At 46.2% G+C, this 23912-nt stretch overlaps 1 protein-coding gene and 1 long non-coding RNA gene across 18 annotated transcripts in view; one reads left to right on the top strand and one right to left on the bottom strand.

Annotated features, from left to right (window-relative positions):
• The window catches only part of CDK12 (cyclin dependent kinase 12), a 92766-nt gene that overhangs the window by 20260 nt on the left and 48594 nt on the right, over window positions 1–23912 (bottom strand). For 10 of the 17 annotated variants that reach the window (XR_006211457.1, XR_006211456.1, XR_006211459.1 and 7 more), the window contains exons 15-16: window positions 16747–16853; window positions 12513–12582 (exon numbers count right to left, since the gene is read on the bottom strand). Coding sequence is in view for 5 of the 17 variants with exons in the window: in XM_042967683.1 (XP_042823617.1) it covers window positions 12513–12582; window positions 16747–16853 (177 nt within the window). In the remaining 12 variants the exon portion in view is untranslated. Of the gene's footprint in view, window positions 1–4555; window positions 4755–11264; window positions 11381–12512; window positions 12583–13499; window positions 13672–16094; window positions 16240–16746; window positions 16854–23912 lie in introns of those variants that run through there. The other 7 variants (XR_001510718.2, XR_001510720.2, XR_001510715.2 and 4 more) reach the window with 7 other exon arrangements.
• Window positions 1505–23880, top strand: LOC122233758. Its single transcript, XR_006211464.1, has 3 exons — window positions 1505–2003; window positions 21726–21782; window positions 23079–23880. It is a non-coding gene; the product is annotated as an uncharacterized LOC122233758 (long non-coding RNA).

Below are 23912 nucleotides of genomic sequence, written 5' to 3'. Positions count from 1 at the left end.
TAGCATCTCCCTCTCTCCAGCAGTCAGACCTTTTCCAGACCTTAAAATAATATTTATTTAAATTTGGCAGTTTTCAGAGTGTTTCCTTTCACATATCACTTTAATTGATCCCGCTAAAATCTAGGGAGGTAAACATTATCATTCTTGATCTATCGATGAAGCAACAAGGAGTTTAAATAATTAAGTGGGGGCGCCTGGGTGGCTCAGTCAGTTAAGCATCCAACTCTTGGTTTCAGCTCAGGTCATGATCTCATGGTTTGTGAGTTCAAGCCCCACATCAGGCTCTGTGCTGACAGCATGGAGCCTGCTTGGGATTCTCTCTCTCTCCCTCTCTCTCTCAAAATAGGTAAATAAACTTAAAAATTAAAAAAAAAAAAAAAAGATTAAGTGAATAACTTGGATCACAGGAGAGTAAGGAGAGGGGGCCCTAACCTAGGTGTTCTGACATGCAGCCACTAGGTTATCCTTAGGCCTTCCTTGCTCCTCATTTTTGGTGATTCTGTACAGCCCCCACTGCCAGGTCAGGTTGGGGTTTTCTAGTAGATAGCTCAGAATAACTACTTCCCTGTGACTGACAAACTTTGAGAGATACCCAGGCCTTTGGGAGATACATACATCCACATAGCTCCCACTCCTGGATACCAACATCCTGACACTAGGAAACTGGACATCCCCAGAGGGATGGGCCTCCCACATATAGAAATATGAGAGGGCTCTAGACTGGAAGTGGTCAGGAAATGAAGGCAAGGCAGGGGGTGGGGAGTGGAAATTGCCAGCCCAGTTAGTTGCCCTGTTATGGTCCACTCCAGGTCCTGAGTAGAATCCCTGTCCTTGGGAATCCCTGTGGACACCCCCTCCCCACAATTCAAGTTCTTTTTTTTTTTTTAATATTTTATTTATTTATTTTTTTGAGAGAGAGAAAGAGAAAGTGAAAGAGTATGAGCAGGGGAGGGACAGAGAGAGAGGTAAACACAGAACCTGAAGCAGGCTCCAGGCTCTGAACTGTCAGCATAGAGCCAGACATGGGGCTTGAACCCACAAACTGTGAGATCAGGACCTGAGCCAAAGTCAGGAGCTTAACCGACTCAGCCACCCAGGCACCCCCCCCCCCACATCCCAAGTTCTAAATACTCCCCCCCACCACCTATATTTAAGAGAATATGATTCCACAGCTTTCCTACCTACTCCAGTCTTTTTTCCCACTCTTCCCTTTGGAAGTTCTTCCTCAGGTATAACTTTATTTCTTCAAGCTACAGCTTAATCCCTTTAAAAGCCCTTTAAAACAGGTGCCAAGGGAACCCAAGACAGGGCTTGGGTTATTAAATATAAATAGACAGGGGAGGGGAACTGAATATAGTCAGATATTTTATCTCTCAGTCCCTGCAAGTTATTGGGAAGAAGGCACTAGTGGTTGCTAAGCAACAGGTCTCCATAGAGGACAAGGCAAGAGAGGAAAAAGCCTCTTTTGAATATTGAGGTGAGAGGGTAGGGAAGGTGGGGTCAAAGGGCTATGGACCGGCTGGTCGGGCTACGGGAATGATTGGTTTGTCCTCCAAGAACAGCCCTATTCCCCAGGCCTTAGTAAACTCCGCCTTTACAGTTTTTCGGATTGGTGGAAGGAGGAAGGCCTCAGGCGCTCCTCCCTTCCTGCCAGGAGGAGGGAACCTGGTTTCCATAGCAACCCAGAAACAATCCTGGCCTTGTTTTGCTTATGGCTTCTCTGTAACCCCCTTATGGAGCACCAACTGTCATGGACCCTTTTCTCTGACCCCCAACTTCTGATTTGAGGGGGAGTGCCCATAGAAAGATTAGGGGTGGGAGTGCCATAGAGTTGGTCTCACTTGGCCCTGAAGTGACCTATTAAGACTCTAAAGAGGGGGTGACTTTTAGGGGAAAGGGCTTCCAAGTGTCTTTTAACCGCTGCACCTCCTAAGGGGCTGGAAAAACATGGACAAATGGTGGCAGCAGATGCAAATTCTACGCTCAGGCTTGCTTTCTAAAGGGTAAGTATAGGCTGGGGTTGGAGGTCAGAAGAGAATGAGGGGGCAGGGTCTTTTGTGCCCCTTGGCCACCCAAAGCCCTAATCCTCCTCAACCTAAAGTCCACTGTCGTCAAGACCCAAGAATGGAGATATAGAACATTAACGTATGTCAAGTATAAGTGAGTGGCACCGAGGGGCATAATCTGTTTTTCTAATATGACCACAAGCAGAGTGTTAGAAGAATTAGGCCGACAGCTGCTGGTGCCCCCCCCCCCCCACTTCTACCCCCTCTCCTCGCTCTCCCTCTCCCTTCCTCCTCGGCGTTTGCACACACCAATGGCAGCCGAGCCCTGCTCGAGATTTCTCTTAATCTTCCTCCGCCATCCTGCGCTCTTTCCGCAGGCGGTGCTGCGAAGCCGGCAGAGCCCCGCGTCACACCTTACTGCTCTCTGAGATTGCTCCACAGAGAGCTCAAGGAGATGGCAATTCGGCGCTGATGCCGGCTGGCAGCAGTTGGGAGAGGGGAAGGAGGAGAGAGAGGGAGGAGGGGAGGGGGAAAAAGTTGGCACGGATACCAAGTTTTTCCCTAGAGAGACATGGGGGGGGGGGGGTGGCGAGAGAAGAAGACAGAAAATGACACAGAGAAAAGGAAACAAGGAAAAAGAGAGACAGAGAGAAAGCGAGAGAGGATTAAAGTTCTCAGACATTCACATGTGGGCATCCCTAGCCCACCTCAACTCATGACCCTCCAAAGATTACACCACCCAGCGGGAGTCCCCCCTCCACCTCTGCCACACAACAAACACACACACACACACACACACACTCTCACACACACACTCACACACACACACACACACACACACACACACACACACACTCACTCCCAGCCAACCTGGAAGTCAAAGCGGCCCAGACATGTTGTGTGTATTCGTGCAAGTGTGTGTGTGTGTGTGTGTGTGTGTGTGTGTGTATGCGCGCGCGCGCGTGTGTGTGTGTGTGTGTATGCCTGTATGTTGTCTCTGTTTTGGATCGCAGTAGAATGCAGTATGTAAATGAGATGGTTATTACCGCAATGTTCATCAAGCTGAGCCGAGAAGACATTAATAGCCTGATGAATATGCATGTGAATTTGTTAATTAAGTTAATTATTCTGCTGAAAATGCATTCGTCTTCCAAGGACATTTTCCCAATGATTTTTACATGCTCTAGCCATTAGTCATGCTATATTTTATCAGGGAAATGAGTTTGCTTAAGTTGTAAAAAAAAAAAAAAAAAATGGAGAGAGAAGAGAAATAGAGAAAGAAAGGAAGAGGGAAAAAAATGAAAGAGGAAAGAGGAAAATGTGTTGAAGTTGAGAGTGGCAAGGCATCAGAGGCCAGCCTGAAGTTTGAGGCCCAGCTGGGCTTTTGAAGCCTGCCCTCGATTTTTATGGGTATCTCACTCTACAATTTTTTGCCCTTTTTTTGATGACAAACTTTTTTTTTCCAGTGCCAAATTTCCAACACATTAATTAATTGTTGTAGCCAATTAACTGTAGTTGTGCAAATGAGTTTAGCACTAATTACCATGCAGTGCCTGTAATCACATAAAAAACTTGCTGAGAAAGAGAGAGAAGAGAAAGAAGGAAAGGAAAAGGCAGTGGTGGCAGGAGAGAAGGAGACCTGGAGTAGAAGGGCAGCCAAGGAAATGAAATAAGCGGGGGGGTCCTGAGATTTCCTGGTTAGGAGCCATCTTGGCTTCAAGAAAAAGGAGCTCCCAGCCACATTCAGGACCTCTGACAGTTAGGAAATGTCAGTGGGGGTAAAATTCAGTAAAGAGTGATTTCTCTTTGTCTAAGAACTTACAGCCAAAAGACACAAGTTCAGAATGGGTATCTATGGTTGTCTCAATGATGCAGTGCAGTCCCTATAAATTCTGAAGGCTTCAGTGTTTATCCTCCATGGTTAGAATTACTGGGTAAGGGTAGTAGGTATGACTAGGAGATGTGCCATTTCTGATGGGCCAAGGGAGATGGAAAAGAATGTATGTGCTCTCAGCCTAGTTCTAGAACCATAAGTACATAGGGAAAATTGTTGAGTCCACAGCCACTGGAATAGGCCAATGGAGCAATGATAACAGCAGCTATAAAAGAGCCAGTTCCAGCAGGAGGTGGGAAGAGGCAGCCTTTGGCCAGACACAGCTCCCAGGAGAGGAGCCAAACCTTCTCTCCCACAAGCTGGCATCTCTACCACCCATCACGTCTGGGCCAACTCTAGGTTTCCACCTGTCAGCTTCAACCAGTGCCCACAGGCTGGGGGACAGACCAAATGATTTCTCCAACTCCTTCTGATTTAGCCGTCCATGACTTCAGCTGGAGGGAAAGAACAGTTGTAAAGCAAGGACTAAGTGCTACACTGGCATTTTTGCTTGCCCCCTGTATCATGTCTAGACACTGAGCCTGCCCAAGGTGTGTGTGTGTGTGTGTGTGTGTGTGTGTGTGTGTGTGTGTGTGAGCATGCCTGAATGTGTGCATACACACATGACCTGTAGCTCCTCCACCACCACCAAAAGAAAAGTGTTCTATTGCCCTTACCCCTTCAGAACAGAGAGCTCACTCAGCATGGCCTCAGTTTCTTCAGACCTCATCAGAGACACATCCAACTTCACACTTCCAAGGAGGACCTTAGCCATGTATCCTCTCATAGACACCCAGAGGCTTCCTTTCTGGTTCCCGGTCCCAGGTCTGTAGGCAGATTACTCATGGGCTCTATCCACTTCAGCCCTGTTCTTCCTTGGCAAAGGGGAAACAATTTCAGAGGCACATGCCATACTGTTCCCTGCTCTATAACATTGCTGCTCTTCTAACCTATAAACCAAAGTTAGCTGCAAGGACCTGTATTGACCCCGGCTGCTCCAATGCTCTTCCTGCCTCCAACATCTCTCTTTTGGTTCTGCCCCACACCCTATTCCCAGCAACATTAGTCAAGGTCTGAGAAAGCCTGGTGCAGGACAAAGAGCCCTATTTTCTTGGGTTCCAGACTCTTCTTTGCCATTTACCATGTGATCGTGGGAAAAGCATTTACTGTGAGCCTCGATTTTCCTCATCTATGAAATAAAAATAATAGTGCCATGCCTGAAGGGTTAAAGAAGCTTAGTAATTGTGAGTATAAAACAGTCAGCACACCAAGTAAAATGAGCTACCTTCATTAATTGATAGGGAGTACAAAGTGAGAGTACAAAGTGTCCTTTAACAGGTGAATGGTTAAACAAACTGTGGTCCATGTGGTCCATGGTATACCATGGAATAAACAAAAGAAACCAACTATGCATACATACAAAAACTTGGGTGGATCTCTAGGAGATTATGGTGAGTAAAAAAGCCAATCCTAGAAAGTTACACAGTGTATGACTCCATTTTTGAAATGACAAAATTTCAGAAGTGGAGGAGATAAGTGGTTGCTAAGGGTTAAGAAAGGTATGAGGTAGGCGTGATTATAAAAGAGCAACATGAGGAATCATTGTGATGTCGGAACTGTTCAGTGTCTTCACCGTAGTGGTAGATATACAAATTTTTACAAGTAATAAAACTGCATAGAACACACACACACATACACACAAACAAGTAAAACAGGGAAATCTGAATAAGACTGGTGGACTATATCAATGTCAGTATTCTTGTTGTGATACTATAGTTTTTGCAAAATATTACCAATGGATGAAAGTAGGAAAAAAATGTACAAGAGATGTATTATTTCTTAAAACTGTATGTGAATCTATAATTATCTCAAAAAAAAAAAAGCTATGATAGATTATTAATGTCTCTCTGCTAGGTATAGGAGGGAGAAGGGGCTGCCCTTGTGTTTCCACTGCAGAATTTCAAAGAAGATTTTAAAAACATTATTCTCAGGGTATATCAATAAAATGATCATAACCATAGGGATGAAGGGATATTTGTATCTGTTGACTCATAAATTCTACTTTTTGGAATTTACTATAAAAATGCATGAAGGTTTATGTGTTAGGATGTTCATTATGGATGGTATTATTTATAACAGTAAAAATATTTAAATGATTAAAAGTAGGGATGACCCTTGTAAATCATGACATATTTAGGTGATGAAATATTCTAAAGACTTTAAACATACTTAAAAAGGGTCACCTGGGTGGCTCAATTGGTTAAGCATCTGACTTTGGCTCAGGCCATGATCTCTCGGTTCATGAGTTCGAGCGTCGCATCAGGCTGTCTGCTGTCAGCATGGAGCCCGCTTAGGATCCTCTGCCTCTCTCTCTCTCTCTGCCCCTCCCCTGCTCATGCTCCTTCTCTCTTTCTTTCTCTCTCTCTCCCTCAAATAAACATTTAAAACAAATTTTTAAACATACTTAAAAAAAATACACCCAGCACAATGCCTGACACATAGTAGGCACTCAATAAATGGTAGTTCTTTTCACCTTAATGGGATATTCTGGGTATTAAAAAAGCTAATGTAGGGGCACCTGGGTGGCTCAGTCAGTTAAGTGTCCAACTCTTGACTTCAGCTCAGGTCTTAATCTCGTGGTTTGTGAGTTCAAGCCCTATGTCAGGCTCTGTGCTGACAATGCAGAACCTGCTTGGGATTCTCTCTCTCCCTCTCTCTCTCTGCCTCTCCCCTGCTGGCTCTCTCTCACTCTCTCAAAACAAATAAACTTAAAAAAAAAAAAAAGTAAAAGAGCTAACGTAGGTAAATATACTGGACAAACTGTAAAGTGCCTGGCAAATGCCAGAAGTTGCTACCCTAATGGCTGTCTCTCACAGCTCCATCTTAGATGATGAAGATATACTTCCAGGTAGAACACTGTCTAATGTGCTCCTGGCTTGAGGCATGGGAATGGGGGAGTCTGAGTCAAGGGATTGGGGCTACTTCCTTTCCAGGAGACTGCCACTTCCTGCTCCGCATCATGAGGACAATCATGGACATTGTTCCCAGCATACCCATATTCACATATTTGGTCTATAATTTCAGGGGACTCATAAAGTCTTTGAAGCACGTCAGCCCTGTTGACTCCATAAAAGTAATAGATTATTGTTATCAACCACTGCATACCTACTGAGTACTAGGCAGTGTCCTAGGTCCTTTACACATATTATTCCACTAAATACACTCATAACCTTAAGAGGTGGTATATCTGAATTTCACAGACAAGGAAACTAGGGCACAGAGAGGTTAAGTGACTTACTAAGGTAGCACAGTTGGTAAATGGCAGTGCTGGTGCTGGAACCCAAGGCTGTCTGCCTCCCAAACTCGTAATCTAACCATCACATACTACATTTAGAAGGACTGAGAAGGAATGCACTCCCAGACCTAGTGTAGAAATTGCATTGAGGCCCACATCTGGAGAAGCCACTGAAAAGTAATCCTGTTTTTTCAATTCCCCTTGGGTAGGCACAGACTTAAACTCATCCCAGGCAGGAAAAAAAAATCTCTGAAGTAGGCCCATTCTGAAGTTTTATATCTCATGAATAAGTTTTTCCCTATGTCTAACTTCTATCTTTTTTGCTAAAATCGAATCCCTCTTCAAACCCTCATTTCCAGGAGGGACAGTGAATATATGACATGGTGCCCTTCCATGAAAGGTCCTAGGTCAGGAGAGGCTGGAGGAACTTCTCTTTCCCTAGTTCTGTTGAGGTCATGACTAAGATGTCTCAGTCCCCTTGGTGTCTTGGATTTGATCCAAGGTATCAAACCAAAAGATAAGCAGGAAAAAAATGGACCAAGAAGAAGAGTAGAAAAGAGTAGCCTAACCAGACCAAGGAGACCAGCATAGAGAATGGCTTAGGAGTCTCTTGGGACCTTAGTGCTGGGTTAGGTGTAAAGTTAAGGTGGGCAATTTTTCCCACCAGACTCAGCAGCCAGGTTTATGTTTGACATGTATCTAGCTGGGGAGGTCTGGCCACCATTCCTCATGCCAGAGTCTCTGGTTAGTCTCAATATGACATCTCTATAGAAAGGAGAGGGCTGGGGGTTCTGCCACTCTATATTTACTCCTGTCTCAATACTACCTCACTGTGCTTGCTCAGGATCAGGCAGCCCAACTCGGGGTGCTTAGAGACGCCCAGGGAAGAGAATTATCTTGTGAGGAGGATGCTAGGATCTCAAGGCTAGGGCCAAAGCTCTTTTATCTCAACATGAGAGCCAGGAGGGTAACTGGAGCCTGAGTTTGAACATCCTTCCATCCCTCCCTCTCTCCTCTGTACACCACTCTACCCTGCTGGGGCCTAAGCATGCCCACTGCTCACTTTGGCTTCCCTCACTTCACTTACCCTATGGACAGGAGAGGGTTAAAGGCATGGTATGGGCAAGCTATAAATTTCCCATCAGTGTGGGGAGAGTAGGACTGTTGGCAGGGAGGGGGTTGGGCTGGGGGGGGAGGGGGGAGCTGGGAAAAAGCCAGGAGGTTGTCTCTAGGTAACAATAAACACTGCAAGCAAGGAGCAGCTGTTACACTTACTCTCTCTGCATCACAATGCTGAAATAACACTAATAAACCAGTGTGCCCAATGCACAGGCATACACGCATTTAGGGCCGAGCCCCACTGCACCCTTAGAGCTGCCCTCTGCCTCAGGTCAGGGCTCTTACTGTCAGTGGACATACCAGTCTTGGCCTGGCTATCCTTGTGGGGAGGATGAGCACGAAAGAGTCAGTCTCAGAGTCAGAGTGGCATTCTCAGAGTCAGGGGGGTTGCAGAGGCTGGGGATTCTGGGTTCAGACCCTGATGGCATTCACTGGTGCAAAGAGTTCAAATGGGGTAACTCTTGGCTGGGAGTTGGGAGTAGAGGAAGAGAAAGAAAAGTGTAGGGAACAGGCCACTACTTACCATATCTTCTCAGATTGGAAGGGATGAGTTGGCCAGGAGTGGAGCTAGCTGAAGGGAGACAGAAGAAAAGGGAGGCCAAGCAGAAAGCTTGAGAAAGAGGAGAAGCATGTGGTATTGAGGAGTGATTCTAATATCTCTCCTGGGCCTAAACTCCCCACACCTGCCTACACCCACCTGGTGCACCCAGGGTCCCCCTCACAGCACCATTTCTATACCAGAGCCAGGTGATGTGTTGGTTCAGTTCAGGACTGAGCTTTATTATGGGTATCCCAGCAGGGGGCCCTGGGTTCCTGATGCTGCCAGGGAGAGCTGGGGGAGTAGAGATGGTCCCAACTCCCTACAGGAAGAGCAAAGAGCAAAGAGCGGCTGGTCTCTTTCTCCCAACCAAAACCATCTCTGGATCTCCAGAAGCAGCCCAGCAGAGAGTCCCTCACCCCAGCTGGAGAGCAAAGCCACCAGCAACGAAACAGGCAAATGAAAATGGGCTCGGCCAGAGAATTCTCCTCCTCTTAGCCCATCCTTCACTGAGGTTAGAGGGAAGGTATTATTATCTGGATACTAGTATCAAAGATCTCTGTTTCCCTTTGCTGAAACAAGGAGGTCCCTGGGACTGTGGTCAGAGGCCTGAATGGATCCCCTGGTCCACCTTCTGGCCACTTTCTGCTGATGTGGTCTCAAACACAATATCCTATCATCCCCCTGATTCAGAAAGGATGGAGAGGATGCACATTGCCCACCTGGCCTGTAAGAGATAAAGGAATCAGCACCTTTGAAGATCTATGGTGTCTGTTTCCAGGGAAGAGAGAACTGAGACTGTGGCAGTCCTTCCAGGGAGGAGTGGCTGTGTCTGCCTGCACATGTGAATGCCCAGTACCCTTTGTGCGGCCCCAAAGGATACAATTGTATACTACTAGCCTAGCCTCTTGTATCCTTTCCTCACTGGGAAGCCTCTTTCTGGGAATGCTCAGCCTTCCCTGATCTCTTCTCTCCCATTTCCCTCTATTCTTTCGTAGCTGGGGCCTCTCCTTGACCCACAATCCATATGAGAGACCTTTATCCACACAGCTCAGAGTGGGGGAGAATTGGGGCAAAAGAGAGCTCTAACAAGCCTGAAGCCTCTTCCCCTCTTTTGTTTTCATAAGCTGCCCCCATTGCTATGAGTCACCAGAACCTTGAGCTCAGCTGAGCTGCCAGCAGCCTTCTCCCTCCTTGCCCTGCAGCAAGGCAGATATGCACCCAAAGGGCCCCAAGCCCACCACCTCACAGGGCCACAGCCTTTTCTTTCATCCCTAGGAATCTGTAATGCAGACACATTGAGATGAGTGAGCAAAGAAGTGTGAGAGACCCCAGCATGTGTTCTGTGCCAAATCAGAGAGCCGGCTGCCTGCATGGCAGAGCAGAACCACCAACCAGAAGAGCTGGCACACTTGGGCACACAGCCTTGTCAGCATGTGAGAGAGGGTGCAGGAGAGGATAGGATAAGGAGGCTGTTTCAAGACCAGGCATCTCCTCCTAGCTCCCTCTCTGGTTACTGTTTCTTCCCCTTGGCCTCTCTCCCTGGGTGCTGATGGACATCACAGCACTGCCACCTCTGAGGCACCTTCCTTCCCCTCCCCCATGGCTTTGGGAGCTAAAGAGGGGCTATAACAACCTTCGAGGTGTCAGGTGGGAAGTTCAGACATCTAGATGTCTTACCAACCCCTGGGACATACTGAGGGAGAAGGAGGAAAGGCAGAGTCCCATCAGAGTAAAAGCTAAACCCTGGGCTAATACTGAGCTTGTTTTTCTCCAAAGTGCAGGGGATTCTGCTACCTCTGCCTCCCACTCACTTCAAGTCTACTCTTCTTTCCCAGAAAAGACTCGGCATTCCTTGTGGCCTCTAGACTCCAGGCTCTGACTCTGGGGCTGTAGATCTCCTTGCCTAAACCTTGGGAGTATGAGGCAGGGCTGGTGGGGACTATGGGAATGGAAGCCTCATTCCTTAGAGAAACATCCAGAATCTAGACTGAATGCTTTCAGGGCCTTGTGGACCCTCCACTATGCCTCTAATGTTGGACCGGGGCTGTACAAGGGTTGAGAAAGGGCCTACTGAAAGCCTGACCCCCTTTCTGCTCCTTCTTTGCTGTTCTTCTCCACTGCTCTGTTTCAAAAGAGAAAGAGCAGCTCTGTAAACAGGAGCCTCTAATAAATCTCATGAATAACATTCAATATGAACACCACCCCTCTAGGTTAGGCAGTCAGCCCCACAGATGGGACTATAGGCCTCAGTTCCCAAATTTCCCCTCTCTATCTTCTCCCTGACTTTCCCAGACAAGAGAATTGTCCTCTTCAATTCCCTGGCACAGTTCTCCCAGTTCTCACTACTATGGGCCCTTGGAAGTAGAGGAAGAGCTTGATGGATTCTTTCCAGACTGTCTTGGGGGGATGCGAAGGGTCCTTCTTACTTACTGTTTGTAGAGAAGGCAGAGAATGAGAGAACCAAGGAGATGACCCTGAAGGTCTACAAATAAGGGCGGTGAGTGTGGGGCACTTAGAGAGGCACATTCTGCTCTTCCTCAGGGACTCTGGGGATATAAAATGGGATACTAAGATAGAGAAGACAATTCTGGGAGTGGGGGAAAGGTGTTGGGGGCTTAGAGAGTGTGAGGAAGTTTCTACTCATGCTGCTTTCCAAGATCTCCCATCTTTGCCCTGACTCCAACTTAGTCTCCTGAAGCACAGAACACAGAATCTTGAATTTTTTTTTTAATTTTTTTTAACGTTTATTTATTTTTGAGACAGAGAGAGACAGAGCATGAACAGGGAAGGGGCAGAGAGAGAGGGAGACACAGAATCGGAAGCAGGCTCCAGGCTTTGAGCCATCAGCCCAGAGCCCAACGCGGGGCTCGAACTCACGGACCGCGAGATTGTGACCTGAGCTGAAGTCGGACGCTTAACCGACTGAGCCACCCAGGCGCCCCCAGAATCTTGAATTTTTTGAGGAAGGAAGAAGATGCCAGGAAATGCCACTTTTGGCAACCTAGTGAGAAAGCCCCTTTTCTCCTTCATTCATTCCCTCCTTAACCGTAGTGTCTGAACAGTAAAGGAAGGAGGGAGCAGGAGTGTTGTGGACACTTGCACCAACCCCACACAAAGCCAGACAGGGCTTGATTAAATGCTCTGAGGCCATGACACTGCATGAAATGCAGGGGTATTTGTGACTTGGCTTCCAGAGCCTTGAGTTTTAACCCTGTCTCTGTTTTAGGCCTAGACATGGGACAAGAGATATAAGGCTACTCTCTACATTTCTGGGCATAATTTTGTCTAGTAGTTTAGACTGTGACAGGGAAACTTATGATAAAATCTTTAAAAGAAAAAAAGCTCAACATTTAGTCACCTTTTGGAGATTTATTTTTTGATTAAGGAACTGGGACAGTTGGTACCTTCCCTGTGGACTTTACAGAGTATAGTATAGTAAAATCCCATGAGAGTGACGGACTCTTGGGGATCTGTCTGCTTGGGAGCAAGGGAATGGATGAGGTGACCTCTGGACCTGTACGAGAGAAATGTTCCCCCAATAATGCACCTGCCTAATGCCCTTTAGTTACTTCTAAGACTTGGAGGCCAGAGATAAGAGACTCCAATAATAATCGTGCCAACCCTCTTCCCTTGACTTTCCTCCCCACATTCTACCTACCTGCCTACCTACCTACCTACCTTTCCTTGTGGTCCCAGGAACTCTCCAAATCCAGGAACTGATTTCCCCTCTCAGTCTCCATTTCCACATCTGTAAAGTGAAAGGTTTGGCAAGATGAGCTCCAAGTTCTCTTCCTTGCAGCAGTATGATCCTATGAGTCACACCCCAATGGCACCAGGCCTCAAGTAACGTCCAGGGTGCTTCACTTATGTCTAAATGTACAGATATATCTCTGAACCTCTCACTATAGTCCCTGGTTCCGTGGTCCCTTTCTCTTGCCATCTCTCTTCAAGGACCTCAAAGTTCTGTCCCTACTTTCCTTTCACAGTTTTACATTACTCACTGGGACAAGCCCAACTGGAAAAGATCCCAGGAGCAAGAAAATAGCCTTACCTAATAACCTGGCTGCAATTTTGCACCTCAGACCCAAATCAGCCGGTACAATTCTCTGCTTTTTGGAGGTCCTAGCACTTGGGGGGAAGTCCTGGCAACTCTCCCCAGGACCTCCCCTCCTCCTCCACCTTACTATTCTCCTTGCCAGAACGCAAAGTGGCCAGTGATTGATGGGCCTGGGTTCCTGGTAACCGCACCCAGTGGCCCAATCCTCCTCCCTTACCCAATCCCTCCCCTGTCCCTATTCAGAGATCAGATTGTCTCATGTTGGTCCCTGAGGTCCCATTAATTAAAAATACATCCAATTAAATGGCAGGTGAAAACGTGCTATTGGAGCTCTCCACCCCCCTGCCCCAGCTTGGTCTCCCCCCTCCTTTTAAGGCTCAGCTGTGCTTTGAGCTGAGAAAAAAAAAAAAACAAAAAAAAAAAAAACACAGAGAAAGAGAGAGGGAGAAAGAGGGAGAGAGAAGAGGAAGACATAGGGGTGGGAGGATGAAGGGGGGCTGCTATTTGAACCTCTGCCAGGGTAGCATGTGCCAGCCTGGGAGGGTGGCACTGTGCCCTGGTGTCTAATTTCTGGAGGTGTGACTAGGTTCAGTCAGCTGGGTACCCACCTCCATTTCCCTTAAAGGGGCAGAGGGAAGTCAAAGGGTGTGGCTAGCTTCTAGGCTTGATGGGTGAAGGGCAGAAGTGTAAGTGGTAGAGGGCCCTTAGGACAGGGTGTGATGTTCAGAGTTGGGAGAGTCTGAGGTCTCCATCCTTGGCATATCCCTGTTCTTCTCCAACCTGCAAAGAAGATAATGAGAAGCCGGCTGGGACCCAGGTGGCAGGGCATGGCGATGCTCCCAAGCCAGGCTGTGCCTACCCCTACCCGCAGGAAAGCTGAGGAAAAAAAAAAACAGAGGGAGGGAGGAAGGACAGAGCCATAATTTGAGTGGGAGCAGATGGGTCAGATAGGATAAAATATATAAGGATGGATGTTTATATGAGCACCACAACACTCAGCACCTTCTAGGCAAGAGGGTCTGGAGGGATCTGTCCTATTTGCCCTTCTCTAGTCAAAAAGAAGTAGCAGTAGTGTGAAGTCACCTCAACCTGGCTGCCTGGCAGGCTATGAGCAGGGTATTTCCCCTGACAAGCACTGGTCACTCATTCTCCTCCACACTTACCATGTCCCAGCATTTTGTCAGGTAAGGCATCTGTTCCACCCTCTGCCCCTCGGAAAGCCCTCTGGCCCCAAGCAATGCAAAGCTAATGGGCACTGAGAGCTGTTGGGAGAGGAGCTAGGAAAGAAGGGATGAGTAAAGGTGGTGCTCAGAATCCAGGCACCAGGGGGGTGTCTGCCAACCCAGGGCCCCCGCCTGGCCTCCCTGGCAGCCTCAGTACCTCCTCACTTCACTTTAACGCTAATTGGAGATTTTAATCTGCGCTGCTGCTCTGCTCGGGGTGCTGGGGGGAGTGCCAGCTGTGCAGTAATTCCAGCAGCACCGACTGTTTAATCAAGCTGTCCTCCTGGGGAGGGGCCCTCGGGCATGGGGGTAGGAGGGAGGAGGAGAACCTCTGTCATCTCCCTTAGCCTGTTCAGCCTGGAAGGGCTTCATGGAGACTGAGGATCAATTGTGGGATACCTCACCCCCATAGGGGCCCCATCGCCACTTGGATCCTCAGCAGAACCATTACACCGTAAGGGGTTGGTTTGAAGCTCAAGGGCCAAAGTAGCCCCCCTCTCCATCTGGCTTTCTGACACCTTTTTTTGGGTGTGCTCTGGCCACTCAAGCTACAGACCTCCACTGGACCATCTTGAGTTCTGCAAGTCTGTGCTGGGGAGGTGATGGGGGCACAGAAGGCTGAACTTTCTCCCTCTCACAGTCCTCTCCCCCACATTCTCACTAACAAAGATATTTCTCTTACAATTTTGAGAGATTTTTTTCTCTGAAAATCACAGGTGCTCCCACCCTCTGGACCAGAAAGTGACTGTGTAAGAGGCAGGGAAACAGTGGGGTGGACAGCTGAAACCTGCTACACCCTGAGGAAGAAAACCATCTACGCAAGAAGTTTGGTGTCTGGAGCTAGGGGGCTTCCCGCGTTCAGCTGGAAACATACTGAGATGTCAGGCCACTAGGGTGGAGTGTTCAGGGTCTGAGTCCATTTTTAAGGAAGAGCAAGTGATACTAATTAATCTTCTGGCTTCTTGGGGCCTGGCTCTCAGGCTCTCTCTCAGGGTATTTCTGATCCCTGTCTTGGAGAAAGAATGCCCCTGTCACCTAAACTCTGTCTGCTAAGGGGCATGAGTTTTAATTGGTCAGCAGCACCCTCATGTGGCAGAAACCAGGACTGCAGCTGCCCAAGTAGCCCAGCAACTTTGAGGTATCAGACATCCAGGTTGACATTCAGTAGGCAGAATTATAAATATTGGTGCTCTCTGACTCATCAAGGTACCCATGCATACTTATTGATTGACCACTTCTGGGGACATTTTATGCTTTCCTATCCTTCCATCTACTGCATCCTCTGACTCAAGGTATATGCCTATCAGAGAAGGAGCACCTCACCCAGAGCTGACACTTATTAGGGCTGCTGCTTGTGTTGTCTGGCTTGCAGGGGTGAAAGAGGCACTGCTGAGAGAGGAGGCCTAAGAGCAAAGGGTAAGCTGATGTCATATCTGATGGCAGAAGAGGCTCTGGCACCCTGCCAACTTTCTACAAGTGCCAGACAAGAGTTACCACCTGAATTCCAGAGACTATCACCTAGTGGTGGGTTTCTGCTGTACAGAAATCCATTCTTACTCCCTAGGGAGGTCTGGGAATGAACAGGGACAGATTATCAGAGCCTGAGATCCTTGTCCTTGAGAATAGACACCAGATAAACACTTTTCCCTCAAAAGATCCAGGTATTCTCCAAGGATGCCAGGCCACTGGGCAGAATGTACATCTGGGGCTTTAGACTTCTGGCCCCAAGAGAAATGCTACCTGTCATTGGACCCTTACCCTCCATGTGAAATCTCATCTGTTTACTGGTCCCTTCTTCCCACACCCACTAAATGGGGGAAATGGTTCTGTACTGTAGGAAAGGGCTGGATATTTAACATCAGCAAGATCTTGCTAAAGATTAAAGCTGAAAGTCACAAGGCAGAGAACATCAGAGAGAAATACTCCCAGAGAGAAATATAACCCTGTTTGGGGTTGGTGGGTACAGAGAGGCAAACCTACCTGGCAGCAAGAAGAGTGGGGGGTGGGCACTAGAAGCTGATGACCTGCCTGGTTCTGGGCAATGAAGATGGAGAGAAGCAGGCTTGTAGGTCTCTACTTCTGGTGCTTTGCACAATGTCTAGACAGGGGGGAGCTCCCATCAAACCTGGAAAGGAGGTAGAGAAGCTGATGGGAGGTAGTAAAAAGGGACAGTATGCCCAATCCTGACTCAAACAGGAGAGAAAACAACTTCTTGGGGAAGAAGAAGGCAAGGCTGTGCCTGTGTGTGTGTGTGTGTGTGTGTGTGTGTGTGTGTACGCATGCTCCCAGTGGGTGAGTGGGGCAAGTATTGGAGAGGAGAGGTTGAGAGTAGTCAACATCAGTATTCCATCAAAGAGGAAAACCCATTAGCGCAGTGGGCCAAGAGGAAAGGAGAAGAATGAAATGGCTTTTGGTGCTGATAAAGAGAGATACTTACTCTTACCAGGGGGAGAAATTGTCTGTGAGAAAGTAGGACATCATAATAGGGTCAAATAAAAAGCTAGGGAAACGCCTCTGGAGATCTTTGGGAATAAGAAACTTCCCTGAGACTAGTTGTATGGGGCAGGGGGAGGGGGAGGGTAAACCTTTACAAAAGTAATCCTGAAGCCTCTGATTGGCCTTAGGTCCCTACCTGGCTTAGAGTCTATGAAAAAGACTGAATGTGTCAGGGCTCCAGATGCTAGGTGACTGATGGACTTCACCAAACTCCTCAAGGGCCATCCTTCCTGCAGCTGCCACCTGTAAAGGAAAATGACAGGTTACATTATGAGACAAGGGACTAAACACCAAAGAGAAATTTGGTCTTTCACCCAGGGAATATGGCCTTAGTAGGTAACAGTGATGGTGATGTTAACCATTCTTCCAATTCCCTCAAATCTGAATTCACAAAGCCCAGAAGGATTAAGAGGAACTTTAAGTATGCTTCCAGAGAGAGTTATAACTGTTCTAAGATGCCTACCTCTAGGGAACTAGCTCCCAGTCTGATAAAGTAAAAACAATGGTTCCTACACCTAAGAGGTAAGTTAGGAATTCAACACAACTAGAAGCTATGAAACCCAGAATTATAAAGGGTGATGAAAGTTCAACGTTAATGCAAAGTTAATGCAAGAAGGTGACTCAAGAGGAGGCCATCTAGTTTTAGATCAGATCACCAGCTTGTATTCAAGATCATCTGTTTTGTCTTGTCCAAAACAGCTTCTTCCAGAAAGGCTTGGAGGCAGGGGCGCCTGGATGGCTCAGTCAGTTAAGCATCCGACTCTTGACTTCAGCTCAGGTTATGATCTCACTGTTTGTGAGATCAAACCCTGCATTGAGCTGTGCACCAACAGCTCGGAGCCTGCTTGGGATTCTCTTTCTCCCTCGCTCTCTGCCCCTCCCCCACTCACGCTCTCTCTCTCAAAAATAATAAAAATAAACTTAAAAAAAAAAAGGCTTGGAGGAAAATACACAAGAAAGTCCTATGAGACAGAAAGGAAGTTTGTGAGGGGACAGCAGACTTGATACACTTTGGACAAGAAGGGCAGTCATATACATTCCCCACATAGGGAAGAATCTGCATGGAGACCAGATTCACGTTCCCCCTATATTATCAGTTGGGGTGTGATGGAAAAAATGTAAAGTTTATGCTTTGGGATCTGTTTCTTTGTCATTAGCAGACAATGTTCATTTTGCAGATCCTTTGTCCCTCTGACCTAGATTCGTAACTCTGTCTCAATGCTGCCCAGTGGTACCTTTCTCCCTCTAAGATTCTGATTCCAGCTCAGGGACTCTTTAGCATTTTCCTCCATGCACATCATTGGCTCCCAGACTTGTATGTTCAGAAAATAAGCATTGAAAGTGACTGTAGATACATCTCGGAGAAGTTCCAAAGAGGGGTAGTCTCAGCACAGAGCAAGAGGACTTCTGAACCTGTTGTGCATGTCAGTTCATTGAGCACACTATTTAGGGCTTAGGTAACAGCAGAGCAACATACCCCTTCCTGCCGCCTCCTCAAAGGAGAAAACCAACAACTCAAAACTTAAATAATAAGGGGGGGGGAGTAGAAGGTGCCCCCTCGAACCTCTTTTCCCTGTAATCTCAGAGAATATCTCATTTTACTCAGAGTTCTATAATCCCTTCTCTTGTTCAGAGACTCCCCTTAGTTTCCCAGTAGGTGAGATGTGTTTTCTTTCTCCCTTCCTTCTGATTTTGCTTTTCTACAACTGTATTGTAATATACAGGAGCCAGAGTTGAGATTTAGGGTAAACTCCTGCTCTCCAAACCCCAGAGATGGTAGCAAAGTGCCCTTGGAACATGGGGGTAACTCCGAGGGCATTAAGATCTTTGGCCTTGGCTGCCACTTGCTTCCCAATGAACCAGAGCTCCTGACTAAATAAAAATTACATGTGTACAATTTGCATATTATAGAAAGATTAGTCTTTGAGGTAGAAACTATAAAGCTTCTCAGTTTTTCTACTAGTGTTTTTCACATCCACCTTTCCCCCCTCAATCCATCCCTCCCCCCTCAAAACCCTACAGCCCTTAGCTTCCTTTCTTGAGGAAGCTCATTGTTCTCAGGAGTTGGCAATCTTAAAGCCAGGGGTTCTATACTCAAGTAGGTTAAGATTATGGCCTCTTGGATTCCAGTCTTGGCTGGCTGCCACTAACTCACTCACTGTGAGACAGTGGGCAAGGCACTTCCCTTCCCTAAACCTGTTTCCAGGCTTGTATACCTAAAGAGTGAATTAGGTGATCTGTAGGTTCTCTTTCTACCTCTGGCCATCTATGATTCTTTGAGGAAAGACACACTTCCTTTTATCAGGAAGTGAGACATTCCTGCCCTTCACACCTTCTCTCTGGGCCACTGCAGAAAGAAGCTCCCCTCTAGATGCCTACCTTTCTCATGCTGGCATAACCAAAGGGACAAATGAAGGAGTCCCAGTAGGAGGCCTTCTCTTAAGTGATAAGCTCCTTCTATTATGAAGAGATGTTGAGAAGGTGATCTAAGTCTAACTCTGAATCTTGACAAAGCAGAGAAGAGTCAAGGCAGGTATGGGGCAAGAAAGGATGCCCCGCGCCGCCCCCCACCCCCCCCCCGCCCATCTCACAACATACAACTTAGACTGTCTGAACACACACTTGGCTTTGCCCTAGGGAGGACCATGTTCAAATACAACTGTATGTGGATGGAAGAAGAAAGCAAGGACATGTGTAAACACATCTAGAGCATCGACACAAATGTCCAATCAGCGCAAATACACTCACTGCTGTTCCATCCTACATTAGGCCTATACGTGCCTTATAAGAAGCTATGGTGAGTGGGGGTGGGGGGGCACCACATCCCAGTCTTACCCCTCCCCAAAGTCAGAAAGGAAGAGACAGTGAGACAGGAGCTACTTGGCTTCCTATAAATTGTTTTGTCCTTCCTCACAGCTGCAATCAGAAGCTAAGGGCTCCCGCAGGCCTTGTTCTGATCTGCTGCAGGCGATGGAGGGTTTTTGAAACGGAGAGGACTTGGCTGCGGCCCCGTTTCAGCTGCCATTGGGGCTGGCTAATGGGCTCATTCGGGAAGACCCCCGCCTGCTGCACTAAAGAGTCCCCCGCGGACCCCCTCCCCAATCCCAACCCAATTAATAAATGGGGGCTCCCACTTTATGGCTCTGGGAGCAGGAACCAGAGCTACAAATGACCCCCAGGGAGGGACAGAAAAAGGCCTTCCAAGAAACAAGCTGGAGAATTGTGCATCCATAGGCACACGCTGCCACAGGCTAGTCATATCCCATTTTCAAAGCATTAAAGGGGAAGAAACTGGCAAAAAGCTGTATTTTCTTTCCTAGATCTGGAGAGGGACAGCATTCTTGAAGTCTGTGGGAACACCCTAGCAATAAACTCTCTTTCACCCAGTTCTCCAACCTGAAAAGGGCAGGTGATCATCTGGGCACAGAGCACATGCTTCACTATTTTCTAGGAGCACCTCCCCCTCTTAGATTCTGAAATACTGAACAAAGACACATCCCATCAGTTGGTTAATTAAGTACACTTCCTACTTCTTAAAAATAAAGCAGCTACCTTTTTCCAAGCTCCCATCATAGTCAATAGGATAAATATGTCGGGTCATCTCTCCTTTCACATCCAAACTATCATCAAGCCTTGCTAATTTCTATGGACCCCCTTCCTTTCTTCTCATTCTCCCAGTCACACTGTAGTGCAAGCCCTCAGATAAAAACCAAAATATCCTAGCAAACTTTCTTGCTTCCTTGACCCAGTACAGCTGTGAAAGTCCTCAACATCATAATCATCCCCACCATGCTTCTGCTTCCCGTTAGTGCTTACCAAATCAAATCCAAATTTCTCATTCCAGCCGACAAGACTGCTCTTCCTAATATTCCCTCCCCTTACCACACTGAGTGATCCATTCAGACTTCTGCACACAACACACACAAACGTTCTTCTGTAAGTTTTCTTCGTCTGAACACCTTCTCTTCTGTTCCCCCGTCTTCACTACCTTCAAAGAATCTTTTCTGGTTAACTCCAGTTTTTTAAATTACTTCTTGACTACGGCTACTTCTGTACTAGGTTAGTATTTTATTTTGCAGGCTGCATTCACATGCTGACTTATGAACATTGATTCCTTACTTCCCACTCAAGTGTAAGACTCATCTCACTAGATCCAGAAACCTCCTAAAAAAGTGAGACCCTCCCTTAATCTCCCCCAGAAGTTGTTCTATACTCCGGACAATGACTCAACTAATGACATTCCTGCTCCCCACTGAAGCAACCCTCATGGTAGAACTCTCAGGATAGCATATCAAAGAACTACGAGGAGTAGAATCTTATTCTCAATAGCAATGTCCTATCAACATTGAACTTGGCACTAAGTCTTTCCAAAATTATAAATTGTTTCATGACTTTAAAATGTGTTACAAAACAAAAACCCGAAAACAAGCATGGTCATCAAAGGCATTTGTTTATCTCCTTGATCCTTGGTATATAAACACTATTTTATTTGAAGACCCCTTAGGATGAGAAAACCCATTTTGTTCCCTATCTCTAAGATTAACCTATACTCTCAGGTCATGAGCTGATTTTCTAGAATGCAAATCAACTTCAGAATCAACAGTAATCTTGTTCTCTACCAGTCCTGCCTCTAGCCTACCTCTGTGCATCATATTTTTGGAAGGTCTCCAGGAATAGAGAAGTTATTCATGAGTCTGAACTATTTAGTGAGTACTTCCCTAGATTAACCTCACTCTCAAAACCCTCTTCACTTCCTATAGTTTAGCCATATGTGGTTAGACAATAAAAAATGACCTGCCACTCCCCTTATCACCTACACATTGCTCAGAATAATAAGGATTTGTTTTTTACTCCTTCCATCCTTTAGCTTCAAGGTGCTTAAGGGTCAAGATAATAAAAGCAAAGCACTTAGCACAGTGCCTGACACATAGTTAGGTTTCCAACATTACTTCCTATTCCCTCCCTTCTTCCTCCCAAAACCATAGGTTCTCAACCTTTCTAGGCCTGTTTGTTCACTGGCTGAAGACAGCATTGAACTAGAAAAACTAATGTCCTTTTGTAGTTCTAGCAGTCTGTGAGTCTAATTAACATATTCTGTTTTGTTTACTCTTCTAGGCACTGCCTTCACTTGGATCTAAAAACAAAGGAGAGAGGAATAATGCTATTTTCCAGGTTGACCTAAAATATATAAAACTACTTTCAGGAGAATTTTAAAACTCCAAAAATACAAATAACTTTTTAACATGATACATCTGAATCATTCCTTATTTTCAAATTATTCTCTTGAACTATGTGGATAGCAGAGGGAAGCAAAATTTCCCTAAATATTTGCTTAATATAATCAAGCTTCCCTAGTGAAAATGTCTTCAAAGCATCTCCCAACCTAAGAGTTCTAGGCCCATCTTCCAACCATACAGGTAACACTACTGTAATCAATGGGAACTCTTTACTGACAGTGGTGCTTTAATGGGCCTACCTGAAATGAACTGTGAACCTTTAAGGCACTTATCCTTCTCACTAGCCCAACCATAAATTTTCCTTCCATCCCATATTCCTACCTCTTCTTTAAAAGCAATTATACCCTAAGTCTCTTTCTGCAGCTACCAGCCTGCTCCAGTTCTCCTTCTTTACCTTCGTTCCATCTCCTCATATTGCTTCATTTTATATGAGACCTTTGGTCCCCTAACATAAAATGCAAACACTGGTACAAGGCCAAACTCCGAAGTTCCTGAACTTATAAAAGGGATCATATTCCTAAGCTTTTTCTAAGTCTTTGAATTTGGCTTTTCTCCAGGACCAAAAGCATTCAAAATTGCATTAGCTTTGGTGGGGAGGGTTGTCTACCTACAAGCTAACCTTCATCAAAGGTGTCCCTCATTTGGTACTGTAGATCTGAGACAGGAGGGAAAAGGATCCTCTCCTTGAGACAGCCATCAGAACAGGCTCCTTAAAGAAAACAAAAACAAAAACAAAAACAAAAAACAGCCTCCAAGCCACAGGCTTTGCTTTTCACTTAGCTCTGTTTGCTACCTTGTAGCCTTTGTAAGGTTTCTCCTTACCTCCCTCAAGAGATGGTTTAGCTTGGATAAAATGCCCTTCATTCCTTTGTAACTATTAACAACCATGCCAGAGGAAAACATCTAAAAATCTGTTTCCAGGTCCTAGGAAACCTATGTCTAAGTGAACATACTTTATGGCTATACTCTCTTATTCTAGAGAAGTATGCTGTGGCTATTGGCTACATATTAAGTTTCACTAACAACCACCCATCTAGAGAGTATTAAAGACTAACTTAATAGCCCCTTTCTCTCAACCTTGAACCACTAATTTTTGAGGTATATATGAGAGCAACCCAGTGACCAAAGTGTTTTGGCATTCTAGTGATTAATCACCGGGCCTCAAAGCAGTCCTCATCTGCTTTCTCATGGATAGCAGGGCCTTCTTCTCACCAAGCTTTACTTCCCACAGACACCATCTGCAACTGAGCTCAGAAATGTCATCACCAAAAGCACGTCTCAGGATATGAGGGAAGAGGATGAAGTGAAATGTTGAGGCTCCCTGCCCTTCCCAGACATCTCTTGTATCCCGCACAACATAAATTAAAATCTCCTTAGCAATAAGAAAGTATTATTTTGCTTTCTCCTTCACCTCTCACTCAGTAATTTGAGGATCTGTAATAGAAACATGTCTTCTGAGTTGCCTCTCATCACCCTTCAAAACTATGAAGCAGCAGTAACTCTAAATACCTTGCAGGATTAAGCAATCAATACCTCTTGTAGGCTTACGGCATGGCATGCAAGTTGGGTAGTGAGTGAAAAATAGGAAACGAAAAGAAGTTGGGTGGACAGGAGAGATGGAGAAACGGCTGCATATGGGGAGGAGTGGTAGAGTCCCCCCCAGCAATCCTTTCAGGTGTCATACTTCCCCCAAAGTCTCTCAAACCTAGTTTGGAGTAAATATTCACTTGAGAGTATTCCTAGGGCTATAAGGAACACTAAAATTATCCCTATGGATGAGAAATGCCATACCCGGACAGTAAAATTAACCAAGTGTCCAGAAATGCTCACCTTGCCTCTCAGGACAACCAGAAGACTTAGCAGTGCCACCCTTCCCTTGGAACAGTTGAGCATTTACTCACTTGAGGAACTCACTTCCATTCCACCTAGCCCTTCAGGATGACTAAGTTGTGAACAGAGAAGTAACTCCATACTGAAACACAGTCAAACTATGGGGCAATCTTTAATAACAAAGGAAATCCCAGTTCAGCACCAAAAACATTAACTGTTAACTTCCTTAAGGCAT

The sequence above is a fragment of the Panthera tigris genome, chromosome E1, assembly GCF_018350195.1.
Source record: "Panthera tigris isolate Pti1 chromosome E1, P.tigris_Pti1_mat1.1, whole genome shotgun sequence".
Taxonomy (NCBI): domain Eukaryota; kingdom Metazoa; phylum Chordata; class Mammalia; order Carnivora; family Felidae; genus Panthera; species Panthera tigris.
This window is presented reverse-complemented; position numbering and strand designations above follow the sequence as displayed.